This window comes from Emys orbicularis, chromosome 1 (genome assembly GCF_028017835.1).
Source record: "Emys orbicularis isolate rEmyOrb1 chromosome 1, rEmyOrb1.hap1, whole genome shotgun sequence".
In the NCBI taxonomy this organism is placed as follows: Eukaryota; Metazoa; Chordata; order Testudines; family Emydidae; genus Emys; species Emys orbicularis.
In genome coordinates, this window is record NC_088683.1 from 305,757,768 (window position 1) to 305,775,576 (window position 17,809).

The 17,809-nt window shown below is 41.9% G+C and overlaps 1 protein-coding gene across 3 annotated transcripts in view; it reads left to right on the forward strand.

The window, feature by feature from the left end:
* Positions 1-17,809, forward strand: part of DGKH (diacylglycerol kinase eta) — a 90,977-nt gene that overhangs the window by 37,683 nt on the left and 35,485 nt on the right. For all 3 annotated transcript variants that reach the window (XM_065404257.1, XM_065404272.1, XM_065404265.1), the window contains 5 exons: positions 8,005-8,139; positions 9,719-9,836; positions 10,614-10,724; positions 10,886-10,982; positions 14,098-14,205. In XM_065404257.1, the coding sequence (XP_065260329.1) occupies positions 8,005-8,139; positions 9,719-9,836; positions 10,614-10,724; positions 10,886-10,982; positions 14,098-14,205 (569 nt within the window). The remainder of the gene's footprint in view (positions 1-8,004; positions 8,140-9,718; positions 9,837-10,613; positions 10,725-10,885; positions 10,983-14,097; positions 14,206-17,809) is intronic.

Below are 17,809 nucleotides of genomic sequence, written 5' to 3' on the forward strand. Positions count from 1 at the left end.
ACCTCACGCTTTCTCGTGGAGTTTATGCTTACACAGGACCAGAAAAAAGAGGCGAGGAGGAGGAGGCGGCGATTGCAGCGCAGCGACCAGCGTGATGAGGACATGGACACGGACACAGAATTCTCTGAGACCGCGGGCCCCGGTGCTTTGGAGATTATGATGTTAATGGGCCAGGTTATAGGCTTGGAACGCCGATTCTGGGCCCGGGAAACAAGCACAGACTGGTGGGACCGCATAGTGTTGCAGGTGTGGGACGATTCCCAGTGGCTGAGAAACTTTCGCATGCGTAAGGGCACTTTCATGGAACTTTGTGACTTGCTTTCCCCTGCCCTGAAGCGCCAGAATACCAAGATGAGAGCAGCCCTCACAGTTGAGAAGCGAGTGGCGATAGCCCTGTGGAAGCTTGCAACGCCAGACAGCTACCGGTCAGTCGGGAATCAATTTGGAGTGGGCAAATCTACTGTGGGGGCTGCTGTGATGCAAGTAGCCAAAGCAATCACGGAGGTGCTGCTACGAAAGGTAGTGACTCTGGGAAATGTGCAGGTCATAGTGGATGGCTTTGCTGCAATGGGATTCCCTAACTGTGGTGGGGCAATAGATGGAACCCATATTCCTATCTTGGCACCGGAGCACCAGGGTACCCAGTACATAAACCGCAAGGGGTACTTCTCAATGGTGCTGCAAGCACTTGTGGATCACAAGGGACGTTTCACCAACATCCATGTGGGCTGGCCGGGAAGGGTTCATGACGCTCGCGTCTTCAGGAACACCAATCTGTTTAAACGGCTGCAGCAAGGGACTTACTTTCCGGACCAGAAAATAACCGTGGGGGATGTTGAAATGCCAATTGTTATTCTTGGGGACCCAGCCTACCCCTTAATGCCATGGCTCATGAAGCCATACACAGGCAGCCTGGACAGGAGTCAGGAGTTGTTCAACTACAGGCTGAGCAAGTGCAGAATGGTGGTAGAATGTGCATTTGGCCGTTTAAAAGGTCGCTGGCGATCCTTATTGACTCGCTCAGACCTCAGCCAAACCAATATCCCCATTGTTATTACTGCTTGCTGTGTGCTTCACAATCTCTGTGAGAGCAAGGGGGAGACCTTTATGGCAGGGTGGGAGGCTGAGGCAAATCGCCTGGCTGCTGATTACTCGCAGCCAGACACCAGGGCGATTAGAAGAGCACACGATGAAGCGCTGCGCATTAGGGAAGCTTTGAAAACCAGTTTCATGACTGGCCAGGCTACAGTGTGAAATTTATGTTTGTTTATCCTTCCTGAAAACCCGCCCCCTTTATTGACTCATTCTCTGTAAGGAACCCACCCTCCCCCTTCCCCCAGCTTGCTTTCAAAGGAAATAAAGTCACCATTGTTTAAAAATCATTTATTCTTTATTAATTGATTATAAAAAGAGGGAGAGAACCTGAGTGGGGTTTGGGAGGAGGATCAGCGGGAAGGAAAAGCCCAGTAAAAAAAGGTTAAGAAAATGGCAGCCTTTTGCTTGGGCTGTCCACTGGGGTGGAATGGGAGGGTGTACGGAGCCTCCCCCCCCCCCCCGTGTTCTTAAACGTCTGGGTGAGGAGGCTATGGAACATGGTGAGGAGGTAGGGGGGTTATACAGGGGCTGTAGCGGCACAGAACCTGAGTGGGGTTTGGGAGGAGGATCTGCGGGAAGGAAAAGCCCAGTAAAAAAAGGTTAAAAAAATGGCAGCCTTTTGCTTGGGCTGTCCACTGGGGTGGAATGGGAGGGTGTACGGAGCCTCCCCCCCCGTGTTCTTACACGTCTGGGTGTGGAGGCTATGGAACATGGTGAGGAGGTAGGGGGGTTATACAGGGGCTGTAGCGGCACTCTGTTCTCCAGCAGCCGTTCCTGAAGCTCCACCAGACGCCGGAGCATGTCTGTTTGCTCACGCAGCAGCCCCAGCGTTGCTTCCCGACTCCTCTGATCTTCCTGCCGCCACCTCTCATCTCGAGCGTCTCTCCTCTCCTCACGTTGGTCCCTTCTGTCCTCACGTGGTCCCTCATGTCCTCACGTTGGTCCCTCCTGTCCTCACGGTCACTGGCTTCTTTCCTATACTTGCAAACCGTCTCCTTCCACTCATTCAGATGAGCTCTTTCATTCCTGGTGGATTGCATGATTTCGGAAAACATCTCTTCTCTCGTCTTTTTTTTACGACGCCTTATCTGGGATAGCCTTCGGGAAGGAGGAGGGAGGCTTGAAACATTTGCACCTGCTGGAGGGAGTGAAAAAAGGAGAGAATTTTTTTAAAAGATACATTTTTCAGAACAATGCTTATACTCTTTCACGGTGTATACTATTCACATTACATAGCACATGTGATTTCTGTGCAAGGTCGCATTTTGCCTCTTAATATTGAGTGCCTGTGGCTTTGCTGCTAGAGATCACAGACGCAGGTCCGGGCAACAGAATTCACCTTGCATGCTGCCATGGTAAGCCACTGTCTTTAGGCTTCTGCGCCCTGCTTTCCCACATACCAAGCAAAGCCCGTTGTGCTGCAGTTTTCCTGTTAGCTTGTTTTCTGCTGCTGAAGGTTAACACCCCCCCCCCCCATCCAATTCTCTGGGATGAGTGCTTTCTCCCTCCCCCCACCGCGTGGCTGGTATCAGGGAAGATCCCTGCAGGAACCAAACTAACACCCCCCCCCCCCACCCGCCATGAATTCTCTGGGATGAGTGCTTTCTCCCTCCCCCCACCGCGTGGCTGGTATCAGGGAAGATCCCTGCAGGAACCAAACTAACACCACCCCCCCCCCCCCCACCCGCCATGAATTCTCTGGGATGAGTGCTTTCTCCCTCCCCCCACCGCGTGGCTGGTATCAGGGAAGATCCCTGCAGGAACCAAACTAACACCCCCCCCCCACCCGCCATGAATTCTCTGGGATGAGTGCTTTCTCCCTCCCCCCACCACGTGGCTGGTATCAGGGAAGATCCCTGCAGGAACCAAACTAACACCCCCCCCCCCACCCGCCATGAATTCTCTGGGATGAGTGCTTTCTCCCTCCCCCCACCGCGTGGCTGGTATCAGGGAAGATCCCTGCAGGAACCAAACTAACACCCCCCCCCCCCACCCGCCATGAATTCTCTGGGATGAGTGCTTTCTCCCTCCCCCCACCACGTGGCTGGTATCAGGGAAGATCCCTGCTAGCAAAACGCGAAAAGCTCTGGGCCAATCCTCCCCCCCCCCCCTTTGCACTTGGCTAAATGCAGGGAAGGATTTCTTTTCAGCCACAGGCAAACAGCCCAGTAGGAACGGCCACCTCTGTCCCCTTAATTAAATTCCCTTATTTCAACCAGGTTACCCTAAGCATCACTCTCCTGAGGATTACACAGCAAGATAAAGAACGGATGTTGCTTGAATGCCAGCAAACACCGGGACCATACGCTGCCAGGCTCTGTCAGGCAATGATACCAGATTACTTGCTACTAGCATGGCGTGGTCAAGTGTCCTACCATGGAGGACGGAATAAGGCTGCACTGCCCAGAAACCTTGTGGCAAGGCTTTTGGAGTACCTCCAGGAGAGCTTCATGGAGATGTCCCTGGAGGATTTCCGCTCCATCCCCAGACATGTTAACAGACTTTTCCAGTAGCTGTACTGGCTGCGAATGCATCCCAAGTGCTCAGGGCAAATTAATCATTAAAAATGCTTGCTTTTAAACCATGTTTTATATTTTAAAAGGTAAACTCACCTGAGGTCCCTTCCATGGGGTCATGGTCTTGGGTGCTGGCTTGGGAGGCTTGGGAGGGTACTTCAGTCAGGGTGAGAAACAGATCCTGGCTGTTGGGGAGAACGGAGAGCTGGGTGCTCTCTGCCAGCTCGTCCTCCTCCTCCTCCTCTTCCCCTTCCACGGAATCATCAGGTGTACCTGATGAGATTATCCCCAGCTCGGAATCCACAGTCAGAGGTGGGGTAGTGGTGGCGGCCCCCCCTAGAAATGCATTTAGCTCAGCGTAGAAGCGGCATGTCCGCGGCTCTGACCCGGAGCGACCGTTTGCCTCCTTTGCTTTTTGATAGGCTTGTCTGAGCTCCTTGACTTTCACGCGGCACTGATCTGTGTCCCTATTGTGGCCTCTCTCCATCATGCCCTTGGAAATTTTTTCATAAGTTTTGGCATTTCGTCTTTTCGAACGCAGTTCTGCTAGCACTGAATCCTCTCCCCATATAGAGATCAAATCCAGTACCTCCTGTACGGTCCATGCTGGTGCTCTTTTTCGATTATCAGCCTGCATGGTTACCTGTGCTGATGAGCTCTCTGTGGTCACCTGTGCTCTCCACGCTGTGCAAACAGGAAATGAAATTCAAATGTTCCCGGGGCTTTTCCTGTCCACCTGGCCAGTGCATGCGAGTTCAGATTGCTGGCCAGAGCGGTCACAATGGTGCACTGTGGGATAGCTCCTGGAGGCCAATAACATCGAATTGCGGCCACACTAACCTTAATTCGGATTAACAATACCGATTTTGACGCTACTCCTCTCGTCGAGGAGGAGTACAGAAATCGAATTAAAGGGCCCTTTAATTCGAATTAACTGGCTTCGTTGTGTGGACGGGTCAAGCGTTAATTCGAATTAAGGCAGCTAAATCCGAATTAAAGTCGTAGTGTAGACCAGGCCTTAGAAGCAGTTTAAGCTAAAATGGGAAGAGCCACTCTTATTTTGGAATAAGAGTGTCTTCATGGGGAGTTGCAGTGGTTTAACTGTGTCTGTACAATTATACCAGTATAACTTCCTGTGCTGACAGGCCTTTAGAGAGAGGGATGCTGACCATCCTCAGTTATGCAGAGGTTTTCCCTGTCCTCAAGAAATGGAGTGAGATTCCATGCTGCACATCTAAGGAGCCTCGCGGGATGTGGGGGGCTAAGGTGGCTTTAAGCCATCTTTGCACTTTTCCAAATCTTGGCTGCTTCTGGAGTCAGAGCAGCCACTAGGACGATTTAGAGAGCCCTGGGAGTTATTTCTAAACACGGGATAGAACATCACCAGTATATTGATGATACACAACTGAATATCATCTCTTGCCCATAGACCCACTGTCTTGGCTTAGCGAACTACTTGACAATAGTCAGTTCCAGTTGGATGCACTGGAATTATAGTATTTTCTGTTCTCAACCCTGGGAAGTTTGAAGTCTTGCTGGGGTGGAGGGTCATCAATATGTGAGACCATCCTCTCTCTAGTATTCCCACTTAGCGGGGTCTTGTTTGGGGTTTTTAAAACAGGTAGTCTTTTTTGATCATGCCCTAAGAGATTGTATGTAGCAGAAAGCCAGGCAGGAGGGAACTGAGGAAGGTTCTAGTTGAAATTCTACAGTCACGTAATGAGTAGCTTTAGAAATAATATTATTTGTGTTAAATCAAAAAAGTTTCTTGTTGTGGGGAGGGGGGAAGTAACTCTTTCTGGATACTTCACTACTGCTACATGGCAGCTTTACTCTAACAAACTATGTTTTGGGCATGGGTAAGAGACATTTATTTACTTTCCCAGTTTCTTATGCTGCACCCCAATTTATCCCATTATGATGTTACAACAGCAACATGTCCTGGCGGCTGTGGGGCTCCATTATTATAATTCCATCCTGGTATGATTTCCAGCAGTGGACTTTTGTCACAGCTTACTAGTACAGAATGCTGCAGCGTGTTTCCTTAGTGATTTAAGAAGCCATCATTGTAATACTCCCACCCTGCATTCTTTATTTATACACTGACTGCCTGCAATGTTGTGGATGAATTTTAAACTGTCACTGTTAGAGCCTTTAATGTGAATTTCTACTCTAAAATGGCATCTCTTTACTTATCTTTATCCCTTCTCGATGGTATATTGAGTATATCAGCTCACTTTAGTGACAATAATACGTTTTTACTGCTGTTGCTCCTGCAGACACCACACAGCTGTGAGAGTCTGAGCTGGATTCTGTTTCCAGTTTGTGCATCTTAACAAAATTGTTTTCTAAATTCCAACTACCTGGCTAATCAGTCAGACCTTTGTAATTCCATTGACATTAGAAGGTTGCACAAGTGTTACTGAAAGTGTAGTCTGAAGACAGTGAGGTTACACTGGTGATGAGTTTAGCTTTCAGATCCCATGTTGACTTTGCAAAGCTAGTAATTAGAAAATACCTTCCCCCATCTCTTTTATTTGTAAGCTGATCATGTTTGACCTGGGTGTCAGGTAGAGACAATAAACATAGATCCCCCCACAAAGCCATTTTATTGAGTTGCTTATCAGAGCAGGACCATACTTTTGACACTGTAGGCCCAGCTAAGTTTGATCTCCCCTTTGAGCCTGCACCTAGAGCTGATGGCATGATCATGTGTTAGGTCCCAGTTCAGGAAAACACTTTAACTTTTAAGCACGTGCTTCAGTCCCATTGAAGTTAATGGACATAAACATATACTTATGTATTTTTGCTTAAATTCTTTCCCGAATCAGGGCCTCATATTGACAGGTAATCTGTCTTGAACTGTAGTGGGTTCTATGGTGTTTGCTCTTTACATTTGCCACAGCTCCTCCACTCCCTTCCTTTAAACACCAAGTAAAGACTTGGTTTTATTCCCAAAGTTTTTTAAAAATGGTAAGTACTCTTACCCCTAATTATAGATTACTTGTTACCCCGCCCAACTATTAGAATGTTTTCCTTTCTCCTCCATTTTTCTTTAGTTTTATTAGAGCAGTTTTTATTAGATTTGTTTATAATTTATTATGAAATTATTATATAGCACTCCAAGAACTTTGGATGTGGATTAGTGGCCTTATACATAATTCCTATTACAGCAAATCTTTTAAACTTTTTTCCTTCTTAATTCTGCATTTTTTTTCAATGGGACATCCTATTACATTGATCAGAAATGAAGTGCAGTGTTTAAGGTAATATTAAATTAGTATGTGCCCTAATGAATTGAAGTGGAAGTTGGGAACTCCAGAGGTCTTGTTCTATGTATCTCTGAGGATTTTCATTTGAGCTAATCACTTGAACTTCCTGCCTCTGAGTTTCTCCATGAGTAGAATAAGTGAAGTAAATACATAAATGGGGATATTTCTGGTTACAGTCCCTGCTTAGGCTGTCCCTTTTGAGATCCCTTTCCAGTTCCCCGATTGCACCCTTTCAAGGCATGACTGTGCCTCCACTTCTCTTTGGGGTGGATACCCATGATCCAACCACTCTGACTGGGTCTCTGGGATAACCCCTTCCCCCCCCATTGCCAATTGGGATATCTAGCAGTCTCCATGGGCATGGCACCTATCAGAGCTTCCCTTCGGCAGCCTGTGGACAGTAATAATATGCAGTAACACAGAAGCAGTTTCTTTAAAACAAATTGTAATTTATTTGCCAAAGGTGCACAGCTCTCCAAGAAGTGGATTTAAAATAACACACCTATATGCTGACTGTCTTAACTACGCTTGGCGTTCCTTCTCAGTCCCTCAGTAGACATGACTCAGTAGGTCCTGCATTCTCTTGGGGACCAAGTTACATTGTGCTTTCAGCAGGACCGGACTCTCTGTCAGTCTGTGTCAGCCTGCAGCAGCTGACAACCTTTTCTCCCCACTCCCTTTCTGCAGGGCAGATCTTTTAACAGATGTGTGTCTTTTGATCTCTAGAGTCTCAGACTTGGCAAAACAGCTACATCTTCACAGCTATATTCCTGGTTATTGTGTTTGAACATTTGCTGGTGTGCTTCTTATCTAGGGCATTATTTCATCTCTCCTGCTTGGTTTCTTTAACAACTCCTTTTGATCTAACTCCATAGCAAGTAACCCATCACAAGCAAACACACAGAGGGACACACAATATTCATACAAAACAATACAGATATTTGCTGGTTCTCCAGAGATCTCAAAGTGGGTTAATAGGTTAGATTAATAGTTCATGCTTGTACAACATGTTGAGGCTCTGAATCTTAGATAAGCATATATGCAATTGTATCTACAATTTGTGTGTGGGTGTATATTTAGTTCTAACTTTGCTATTTCTTCTTGTTCTTTTTTTGGCATAGTTAAAGCTGCACCAAAATCTCCAGATCGACATACAAGTCGGGGCATCCCCTCTCATACTGGCTCTTTCTCTGCCCCAGCTGTGGCAGCCAGTAAAGAAAACCTCCCTGTACTTAACACCAGGATAATCTGCCCAGGTAATGATGATTCTGAACTCCATTAGTCCTTTCAGTATCTTGCTATATGCCACAATTAGTTGTTAAATAATAATACATTGCACTTACATAGTGTCTTCCACCCAGAGATGTCAAAGAACTTTACAAATATTAGTGAATTAATATGCATAACCTCTTTGTGTGGTACCATAGAGAATGTATGTTAATTGAAAATGCTTCTGGTCACTGTCCTGAGCACCAGACACATTACAAAAGCATTGCATTTGGTATGGGGAAAGAGGAGCAGAAATGGGAAGGCTGTGTTCATCGTGGAGTCAAAGGAACCTTGCTCCCCTAGTGGATGAAGGCTGTGCTAGCCTAGTAAGAGGCTAAGGGCCAGAGTCAGTTAAGAAATGATCTTTTGACTGAATGAAATGCCAAGGGGACATACCTGTCAGTAAAAATATAAATTAAACTGTAAAAAGGTACTTTGCAACAATAGCAGTTAGGAAATCTGTACACATCCCAAAGTAAAAATGTATACCAGAAAGCATTGCTAAAACACTGGCTTAATGAACTTTCATTATCAGTATTAACAATATATATTGAAACTAAGCATGTACTGTTTGTAGATCACTTTAACTAAAAGCTTTTGAAAGCAAATTTCTATCTGCATTAATTAAACATAGTTGTGCATGTTACTTTGATATTAGCCAAAATGGGCATGGCAGGGTTGCCAACTTTCCAGTGGGCAAAGCTAATCAGGCTCTGACCGTTCCCATGGTAGAAACACGAATTGTTTCTTAGCTCATTAATCAAATTCTCCCTGCCAGCCTCTCCTCTTCTGTCTTCCTTATTTATTTTCATTTAACTTGTATTTCTGTGTTCTTACACCTGCCTGTCTCTCTCTTTCCTCCCCATCCCATCTGACTTCTGTCTTTCTGTTCTCTAGTCGCCTTGCCCTCATTTTTTCACCCATACTTGTTTGTTCTGTCTGCTTTGTCCTTCTCTCACTTGCCTTCAACCCCTTTCTCCCCGTCTAGGAGATCAAAGTGGTGGCTTTACATGTTTTGCAGAGAAGTTCTCTTGTGTAAAAGGTTGGCAAGGGAAGAACTCCCTGTTGAACGTACATTTATCAAGCCGAATTAAGGAGTTAAGCATTTCTCAAAGATTCTAAATGAGCTGATAGGCTGCATGAACAATGATCCCACTGTGGAAGCCTGCCCCCCCCAACTCCTCCCAAAACCAACCCGAAGTAATGAAATAGTTTGGAGACTGGGTGACTGGACTAAGAGATGAAAAATATGGGAACCTTCAGTGGCATTAGGTGATTACTGTGCAACCTGTCACCTCCGTAGTCTTGGATTGAAATCGTGACATTTTTCTCCAGTGGTGGACAGTGAACCCCACCACCGAATTCAACTCAGTTGCCTTTCTGCTCAAGAGAGGCCAAAACTGGAAGAGAGAGGTAATGTAGGTAAGAACTTAGATGCAGTAGCAGAGCTGTCTGAGAAAGCGCACTTCCTGTCCATCCTGTGCTTGGCTATAGACAATACTATCTCTCAGAATTGCATGCGTTATATTAACAAATATTGTTTTGTTTCTGTGTTTTCTCCTTCAGGTTTAAGAGCTGGATTAGCTGCCTCTATTGCGGGGAGTTCAATTATCAGCAAAATGTTACTTTCAAACATTGATCCATTTGGTGCTACTCCATTTATTGACCCTGATCCAGATTCACTGTAAGAAAATCTCCTTGTTTGCTCAAATTGACTGTGTTGGGGTTCAGTCTCTTTTCCTTAATCATTTCTTTAGGAAATTGTACTTTGTAATTACTAGAATGAATAACGCAAGCCTTGAAGCACAATTTTTATAGATAATAATGCTCAATAAATTCAAAGAGCCAGATGGTGTCTTTTAGGCAGAGGCCCTGAGTTAAAGGCAGTGCAGAGTTGCATTGCTACAGCAGGATTACTGGAAGGCATTGTGACCAATGGAGCTTCTTGATACACACATGAATCATGTTCTCTGTCCAACTTAGGAGCATGCAACCTCCTCCACCACGGGCAAGCTCCCCTAGGTAGGGGTGTGGAAGTAAGGCCCTGTCTCTTCTGTTCCTTTTGAGGTGACTTACACTCCATGGTCCCTGTGACTGCTATAGAGTGGAAGGATGCTCCAGTGGTTATGGCACCAGCCTAGAACTTGGGAGATCTGGGCTCAATTTCCTGCTCCATCACAGACTTCCTGTGTGCCTCAGTTTGCCATCTGTAAAATAGGGATAATAGCACTTCCCTATCTTCCAGGGGTGTTGTGAGTTTAAATACATTAAAGTTTGTGAGGTGTTCAGGTACTGAGTAATGGGGCCACATAAATATCTAAGATCAATCAATCAAATGCTTTGCACCCTGCCTCGGTCATGTGCCTGTGCTAGGGCCAGCCACAATCTAGCTCAAAGCCCTAAAGTAATTGTTCAGATAACTTCATAAGTGGATACTTACATATATGTATTCTTTTCACAGGGAAGGATATTCAGAAAAATGTGTCATGAACAACTACTTTGGAATTGGATTAGATGCAAAAATTTCATTAGAATTTAATAATAAACGAGAGGAACACCCTGAAAAGTGCCGGTAATGGAGTTCTTAGTGATAAAGCAGAGGCATTTAATTTTTCTTAATGTTGTTATTCTGTTTGCTTTATTTTATATCCTTAACTTTTGACTCTTTCTACAGCTTTGATACATAACAAATTGCGTGCTTCAGTATATGAATTTTTATTTACTTATTTCCAGAAGCCGGACGAAGAACATGATGTGGTATGGGGTGCTTGGTACCAAAGAGTTACTACAAAGAACCTATAAGAACTTAGAACAAAAAGTTCAGCTTGAGGTAATATTTATTTTATTTACAGATTTGATGAGTTTTTGCCATTAAAATTTACAGTGCAGAACATGGGGATCATCTTGAAATATCTCACTTGTTTTGAACCTAACAAGTTAGGTGAAACTATGAAAAATCTGTCCCTCATAAATGTAATCTATGAAATGCGGTGGATGAGAAGTTAATCACAATGTGAATCCTTGGACACACAATAAGTATTTTGAAATGTGCAAAAGTATGGCATTTAATGTTTCTGAATAACTTTTATCATTGTCACTATAATATATAATTAAAGACACAATAGACTGTAAGGGATCTGTTTTCTGAATATACATCTCTCACTGACACCAATAAGAGGTTTTGGGGGGCTTTTGGGACACACTGAATGGAGAGTAGGTCTCAAGAACAACAATATACATTACGGGAAAAAAAAAATCATTAATCCTATCAGGTTGGTTTAGCTTGTGTGGAAGCTGACTAAATGTCTATACGAAGTACCTAATAAACATCTTGGAAAAGAAGGCTTAAGAATGATTAAAAACGACTTCATCATAAATGACAGATGAATTTAGTACATAAAGAATTTAGTATATAAAGAACCAGGGCATTTAGAGAGACTTTCCTAATTCCAATATTGAGGGAACTGTGTAGAAGTAGGAAGATATTGTGTCTTGCCACAACACAGATACATGTATAAATCAATTCAATCTGGCTAGTTCCTACTCTAGTTCTAAAACCAAATTTAAGCCTTTTCCAAAATACTGGGAACTTGAAAAAGACATTAATGCCTAACAAGTTCAGATGTAGCAAGAGATTAGCTGTGATACAAGTCTGGGAAATGATTACATAAGTTTTCTTCCAAAGTTTGATGGGGGAAGGAAAGAACATGCATTGTCCTTTTCTTTGTGCTAAATATTTTATCTGAAAGTTCATGTTATTTATATGAAGATACCTGTTAAGCTGAGGGAGTAATTTTAATTTATTGTAACTCTCTTTCTCTTGAGTGCACTTTAGAAGGGTTTAGTATTATAGAAGCAAGTTTCCATTATCTAAGGATTTAGCAATTATCTAGAAATTGTGCTGTAGTTAGTGAAGATGATGATAGGAAAGAACATTATGTATGCTCCAGGTAGATTTCTAATTTAAGAACCTGCAAATGTAACATTTATTTTGAATAAGATATATTTTAGCATTCAAATCTGACCTTTTCATAATTATTTCTGAATATTTTTGGAAGTAGAAAAGTCTGTGGAAGTTTCATATTTAGTATTGTCTTACATAATGATATGTGTTATGTGCTGTGATAAAATACACAGCATTGAAGAGTGATATAAAATTAGTCATTTTCAAGAGTTAGAACTAATCATATACTATAACTCACAAGTGGAAGAGTCACATCTATTAATTTCATGCCATACTTTGGATACTGTCATATTTTAAGTTTTTATATTTTGAATTGCTGCTAAGGTGGAATAATATAAAACCAGAGATCACAGGTGCTACTAAGCATATTTCTCATACATTTTGGGCCACTTTTTCAGAAGTGGGTTCAATATGTTGTACTTCCAAAACTGTTCTCACACTGACTCCAGGGTTACTTTTTAGCAGCAGACAGAGTTGTTTAAGAATTTTAGGGGATAGGGGATGTGGAAAGAGGGACTGCTCCAGAGACTGTTTGCATGTTTGGAATTTCATGAGTATCTTCTGACTGGCTGTTTTTCTGTAAATTGTCAGAAGTGGACAATGCAAAGTACAAGGGAAATGGTGAAAGAAATCTTTTCATCAGGGGATAGCAATTGGACATGAACAGTTCAGGGCACTGAGACATATATACAAGTGAAGCCAAGCATATAAGCACAAACAAGACTTTTGCTTAACTCCACCTTTCTCAATGTGCTTGTTTATTAAATCCTTTCCCTCCACCTTTCATTGTTTGTCTGATTATATTGTAAGCACTTCAGGGTAGGAAACTGTCTTCTTGCATATTTAGAAAAGGATCTAGCATACTTTGGATGCTACGTAAATAATAATAGTTTAGCAAGACTATGAATACCTCTGCAGGGTGGGATTCTAATTATCCAATGGGTGAATGACGCCTTTTTTGAAATAATGAGAGATGAAGGTGGCAACATCCAATGAAATCTCAAGTTTAAAGTGAAATCTCACAATAAGTACTTTTTCTCATTTTTCATAGCAATTTTTTTCTAGGCTTTATCCCAGAGTTAACAAGTAGATATGCTGCAATGGCTTCTGTCATTATGTGTTTCAGAGTAGCAGCCGTGTTAGTCTGTATCCGCAAAAATAACAGGAGTACTTGTGGCACCTTAGAGACTAACAAATTTATTAGAGCATAAGCTTTCGTGGGCTACAACCCACTTCTTCATTATGTGGTTGACAAATGGAATGCTACCGTGTATTAGTTTATTTAAGAAAGTAGTATTCCTCTTTTTATATATTCTTACATAGCTTTTTACATTTTATCAACATTTTATACATTGTTTAAACATATTAATTTAATAATTTTTCATTTTATATTTATGCTTATAATATTTTGTATGCTCATTTGACCTCTTTTCACTGCAGTAGTGTAGTTATTTTTCCAGTGATGAGATTCTAATTGCAACTAAAAGATGCTATCTGCTGTTGGTAGTATTTCTGGTTAGAAGAGAGTAGACATGCTGGACCATATGCACCAAGATCAGTCCTGATAGCCCAGTATCCTGTCATTGGCAGCAGCCAGCCCCATATGCTTCAGGAGAAGGTGCAAGAAACCTCCAAATTCCTAGTAGTTAGAGATTGACATATAAATGCATAAAGTTACTGCTGGGAACTTGAGCAAATTTCTATGAAGGGACAGAGAGAGTTACCTTTTGACACTGTTGCAGATATTTGTAGCTCAAATATTTTGTAGTTTAAGAAAAAATCTTGATTAGTGTGTGAAGAATAGATTCATGCAGAGCTACTCCACATCATAGGAAAAATAGACTCATATAGAGCTACTAATGCAATATTGACTTTAGCTTCCATTGCTGACTCTGTTGAAATGCTTTGTGAATTAGAAATGGTTGATTACTTTATCAGGTCATTTGTCTTACATTCTCACATAGGTTTTTATGCATTACAGTGTGATGGACAATACATCCCCCTCCCCAGTCTTCAAGGCATAGCTGTGCTAAACATTCCAAGCTATGCTGGTGGGACTAATTTCTGGGGTGGAACCAAAGAGGATGATGTAAGTAACATTAAAGAAAAGTAACCTTTGGAAACAAAAATTACAAAAAGCACTTTGCACTATTGTTGTTCTCATTTAATTGTAATAGGACTGGTATATAGTCTGGATAACTATCAGGAAGCTATTGTTCTGTAAGGTGGTTTCAGTTTAGAAATGTGTGCACTCTTGCATTAAGTTTTTCCATTTTTACTGGAAATATGTCACTTTGATTTTCATTTTATTTTTTCTTTCCTTTCTCCTCCCCTTAAGGTCACCAAAATTTCCAAATAGGGCTCAATACTTAAAGAATATATGGCTATAAAGATGGAATTTTTAGACATGACTCCTTTACAAACAATGATGAAAGTTAATAGCAATTCCTCTCCTCTTTTATGTACTAGTTGATGATCTGCTATAATCAAGGTTTCCCAGTGCACGCACTTTATGTGCACTATATCCAACAGAAAAGGGAGCTGGCCAACTATCATTCCCACAGCTTATATCTTCATTTTGCTCCTATTCTTTAAAAAGCTGTAGGTGGATTGGTGAATCTGAAAACAGGGACTGAGAATAAATTAACTGAAGAGAGGATTAAAAATTGTAGAATCCTTTAATTACCTTTTTCTGTGTCTATATCTTGTATATATTGTTGCCAGTAAGCTTATGGACTGATCCAAAATGGTCCTTTTTTTTTTTCTTGACAGACCTTATACTGCACAGACACTTTACTACACACACTACTGTTTCACTGCTTTGAGGGTATGCCAGATGGGATTCTTACTGTTGAAGTGTACTTTATGCACAAATGATCTAGTGTGATTGCTGTGGGATTACCATAATTTTGAATTTCCTGATTTAATGTGTGTGAAATCTGAATCACAGCATTGCTTTGACATGGTTTTGTACATTTAATTATAATTTAAAATTAGACTTATTAGTAAGATTGTGTTTTAACATAGACTATCCCTAACATTTTCCCCGAAGTGCTTAACTTTCTTACTGTTCACAATCTCACACCCCTTTTTTCCCCCTTCTTCATCAAAAACATTATTTCATATTCTTTGGAGTCTTTTTCCTATTCATAGTACAAGTCTTTTGAGCATGGCAGTCAGCTCAAGCTGCATTTGAGTAAAGATATCTAGCATTTTGGTGGCCTCCATATTCATGTTTGCAGCATGGAAGTTTCCCTAACATCCATTCAGGTTACATTCAGGAATTTTTGCCTTTTTTCCCAGAGGGTCAAGAAAGAGAGGAAGACTGTTCTAGCAATCATATTTGTATGCAGCACACATGTATGTCTGGGAGCAACCTTGTTGCTACTCATAATCAAACATGTCACGAAGGTGACACATTTATTCTGTGGGAGGTTAGGTGCACAACTCACTGCTCTTCGTGCTGTCTCAGGTGACTGATCAACAGAGCAATACTGACGGTAGTCTTTGAGAGGTTGCTGGTTCTGCTTATCTGGACAGAAGAAAGTCGCCGTCTTGACAGCGATGTCTATTCCTAAAATATTGCTCAGTGAGCCTGGCTGCATTTACCACAACACACTTACTGAATTTTGTATATGGGGAGTTATCCCAGGGAGTTTATTAGTTTGGAAAGAACAGGGAAATTAGAAGCAGAACCCACGGGGGGAAAGGGGGTGTGCTTATCCTTGAATTTGAATGCTTAGAAGACTGTTATTTCTTTTGTTGTTGTTGGAAAAAAAGCACGCTACAGAAGTTCTATGCAAGTAAATTATACATGCAGAGAAACCAGAATATAACAACACCCATCCCTGCACTAAAGATAAAACACAAGCTAAATGGGCTTTTGTAAACAAGCAGGGGGAATGGAATTCATCCCAATTTGTGAGTAGGCTGTAATCCAGTTCCTGGGAAGATGGAAACGTGGTATCCTGGAGTAATTTCAGGTCCACTGGTTACAAGCAAAGGACAAATTGAGGCGGCAAATGCAGGGACATGCCATCTGTGTTATGCTAGGCAAGCATTGCATGCCTCAGAATTCAAATGTGGTCCAAAAAGGCATCCTCCTCAGTTCACACTGTATGGAGGATGCCATTTTGTGGAATGTCACTAAAAAGGCCGGGGGCGTGGCTCAGTGTTCATGTCACACTCCCCGTCAGTACCCAGCCCAAGCTTGGGAAACTAATGATCCAACCAGCCGACCACATTCAGTGATGAATCCTGGTAATGTGCCACCTGAGGCATGTTGTGCATATGCTAAGAAGGAGACTAAAAAGGCATGCCACCACAGAATTGAATACAGTACACAAGGTTTTAATAATTTGCCATTATGTAAGTAAAGAAGGGAACATCTCTCTTTGCCTGAGTCGATGAGTCGGTAATTATTAATAAGACATCATGCCTTTGTACATTTCTGGCAGATCATTAGATTAACTGCACTATAGAGGTTTAACAAGCTGTACTTCTGGCCCTATCAACTTTTCATCAACAAAAAGAATGTATGGAGTAAAGCCACTTAAACAACCAATATAATGCCTACAGATCTCACAAGACTAGCCAGCAATACCTAGCAGCCTGTATTCAGTTAGGAACTTTTGGACAAGTTTGCATTGATCTTCAGTTGGATAAGCAATGGACAATTTATCTGTCATATTAAAAAGTTGTTGCATGTCTCAGTAAAAATGTCACCACAAGCCACTGCCCAAATTCCGAGGCCAAGCCAGACCAGGCTTACTTCAAAAAGAGATGATGCACTGGCCGGTTTATTGCTCATGTGCAAGTACCACATGCGGTGTAGAGGCCTTCTTGCGTGACTCTTCTGTCCAGGACACTCTTGTTTCCCTGTTCAGGCCCTTGCATGAGCACTCACTGTAGAAGTTAATTGCACTTTTTAAAATGTATGGTAAAGGTTTTTATACAGATGGTATGCTACAAATGCATTTCTAATATACACTTATAAGAACAGCTTTCACTGATTCTACAATGCACATTACAAAGTAATATCACCACAAAGAGATTGAAGTACACTAAAGTAGAAAAAGAACACTACATATTAACACACGTCAATCTAGTCACCACCTATTAATTTAAATTTAAAAGAGAAAAAACAGAAACAAGACAGTCTCATCCAGCTAAAGAGGAATCCAAAAGATTCACCAAATTAATAAGTGTTAAAAAACATAAACAAAGTCTCACATTAAATTACTCAGTATCTCTAAAGGATGTTTCTTCAGTTAATTCATCATATTTAGTATCTTGATTTTTCTTTTAAAAAGTGGAAGGCTGGTCTGTATCATAGAGCAGAAAAGTTAAACCATCATAGATAATTGTGCCATGCTTTGAAACAGCATAATAATTTCATCTCTGCTTTTTTAAGAATAATTTTAGGGATGAAAGAAATGCTTTCATTTTTTTCTTAAAGGCAAATAAACTGAAGCTGGATATATCAAAAGTTACTTGAAATAGAAAAGGAAGGAGAAGCACCTGGCAAAGAATAATCTTTTTGTTCTATATTCATGTAAGATATTTGCATGCCCTTGATGATGAGGGTCATATAATATCCTAGAGAGAGAGAAACTTTATTTTAGGGAACTGCCAAGCTAATGTACAAAATCTGCTTTCAGTGTTAGGTCCTGGTCCTGCAAAGACTTACTCAT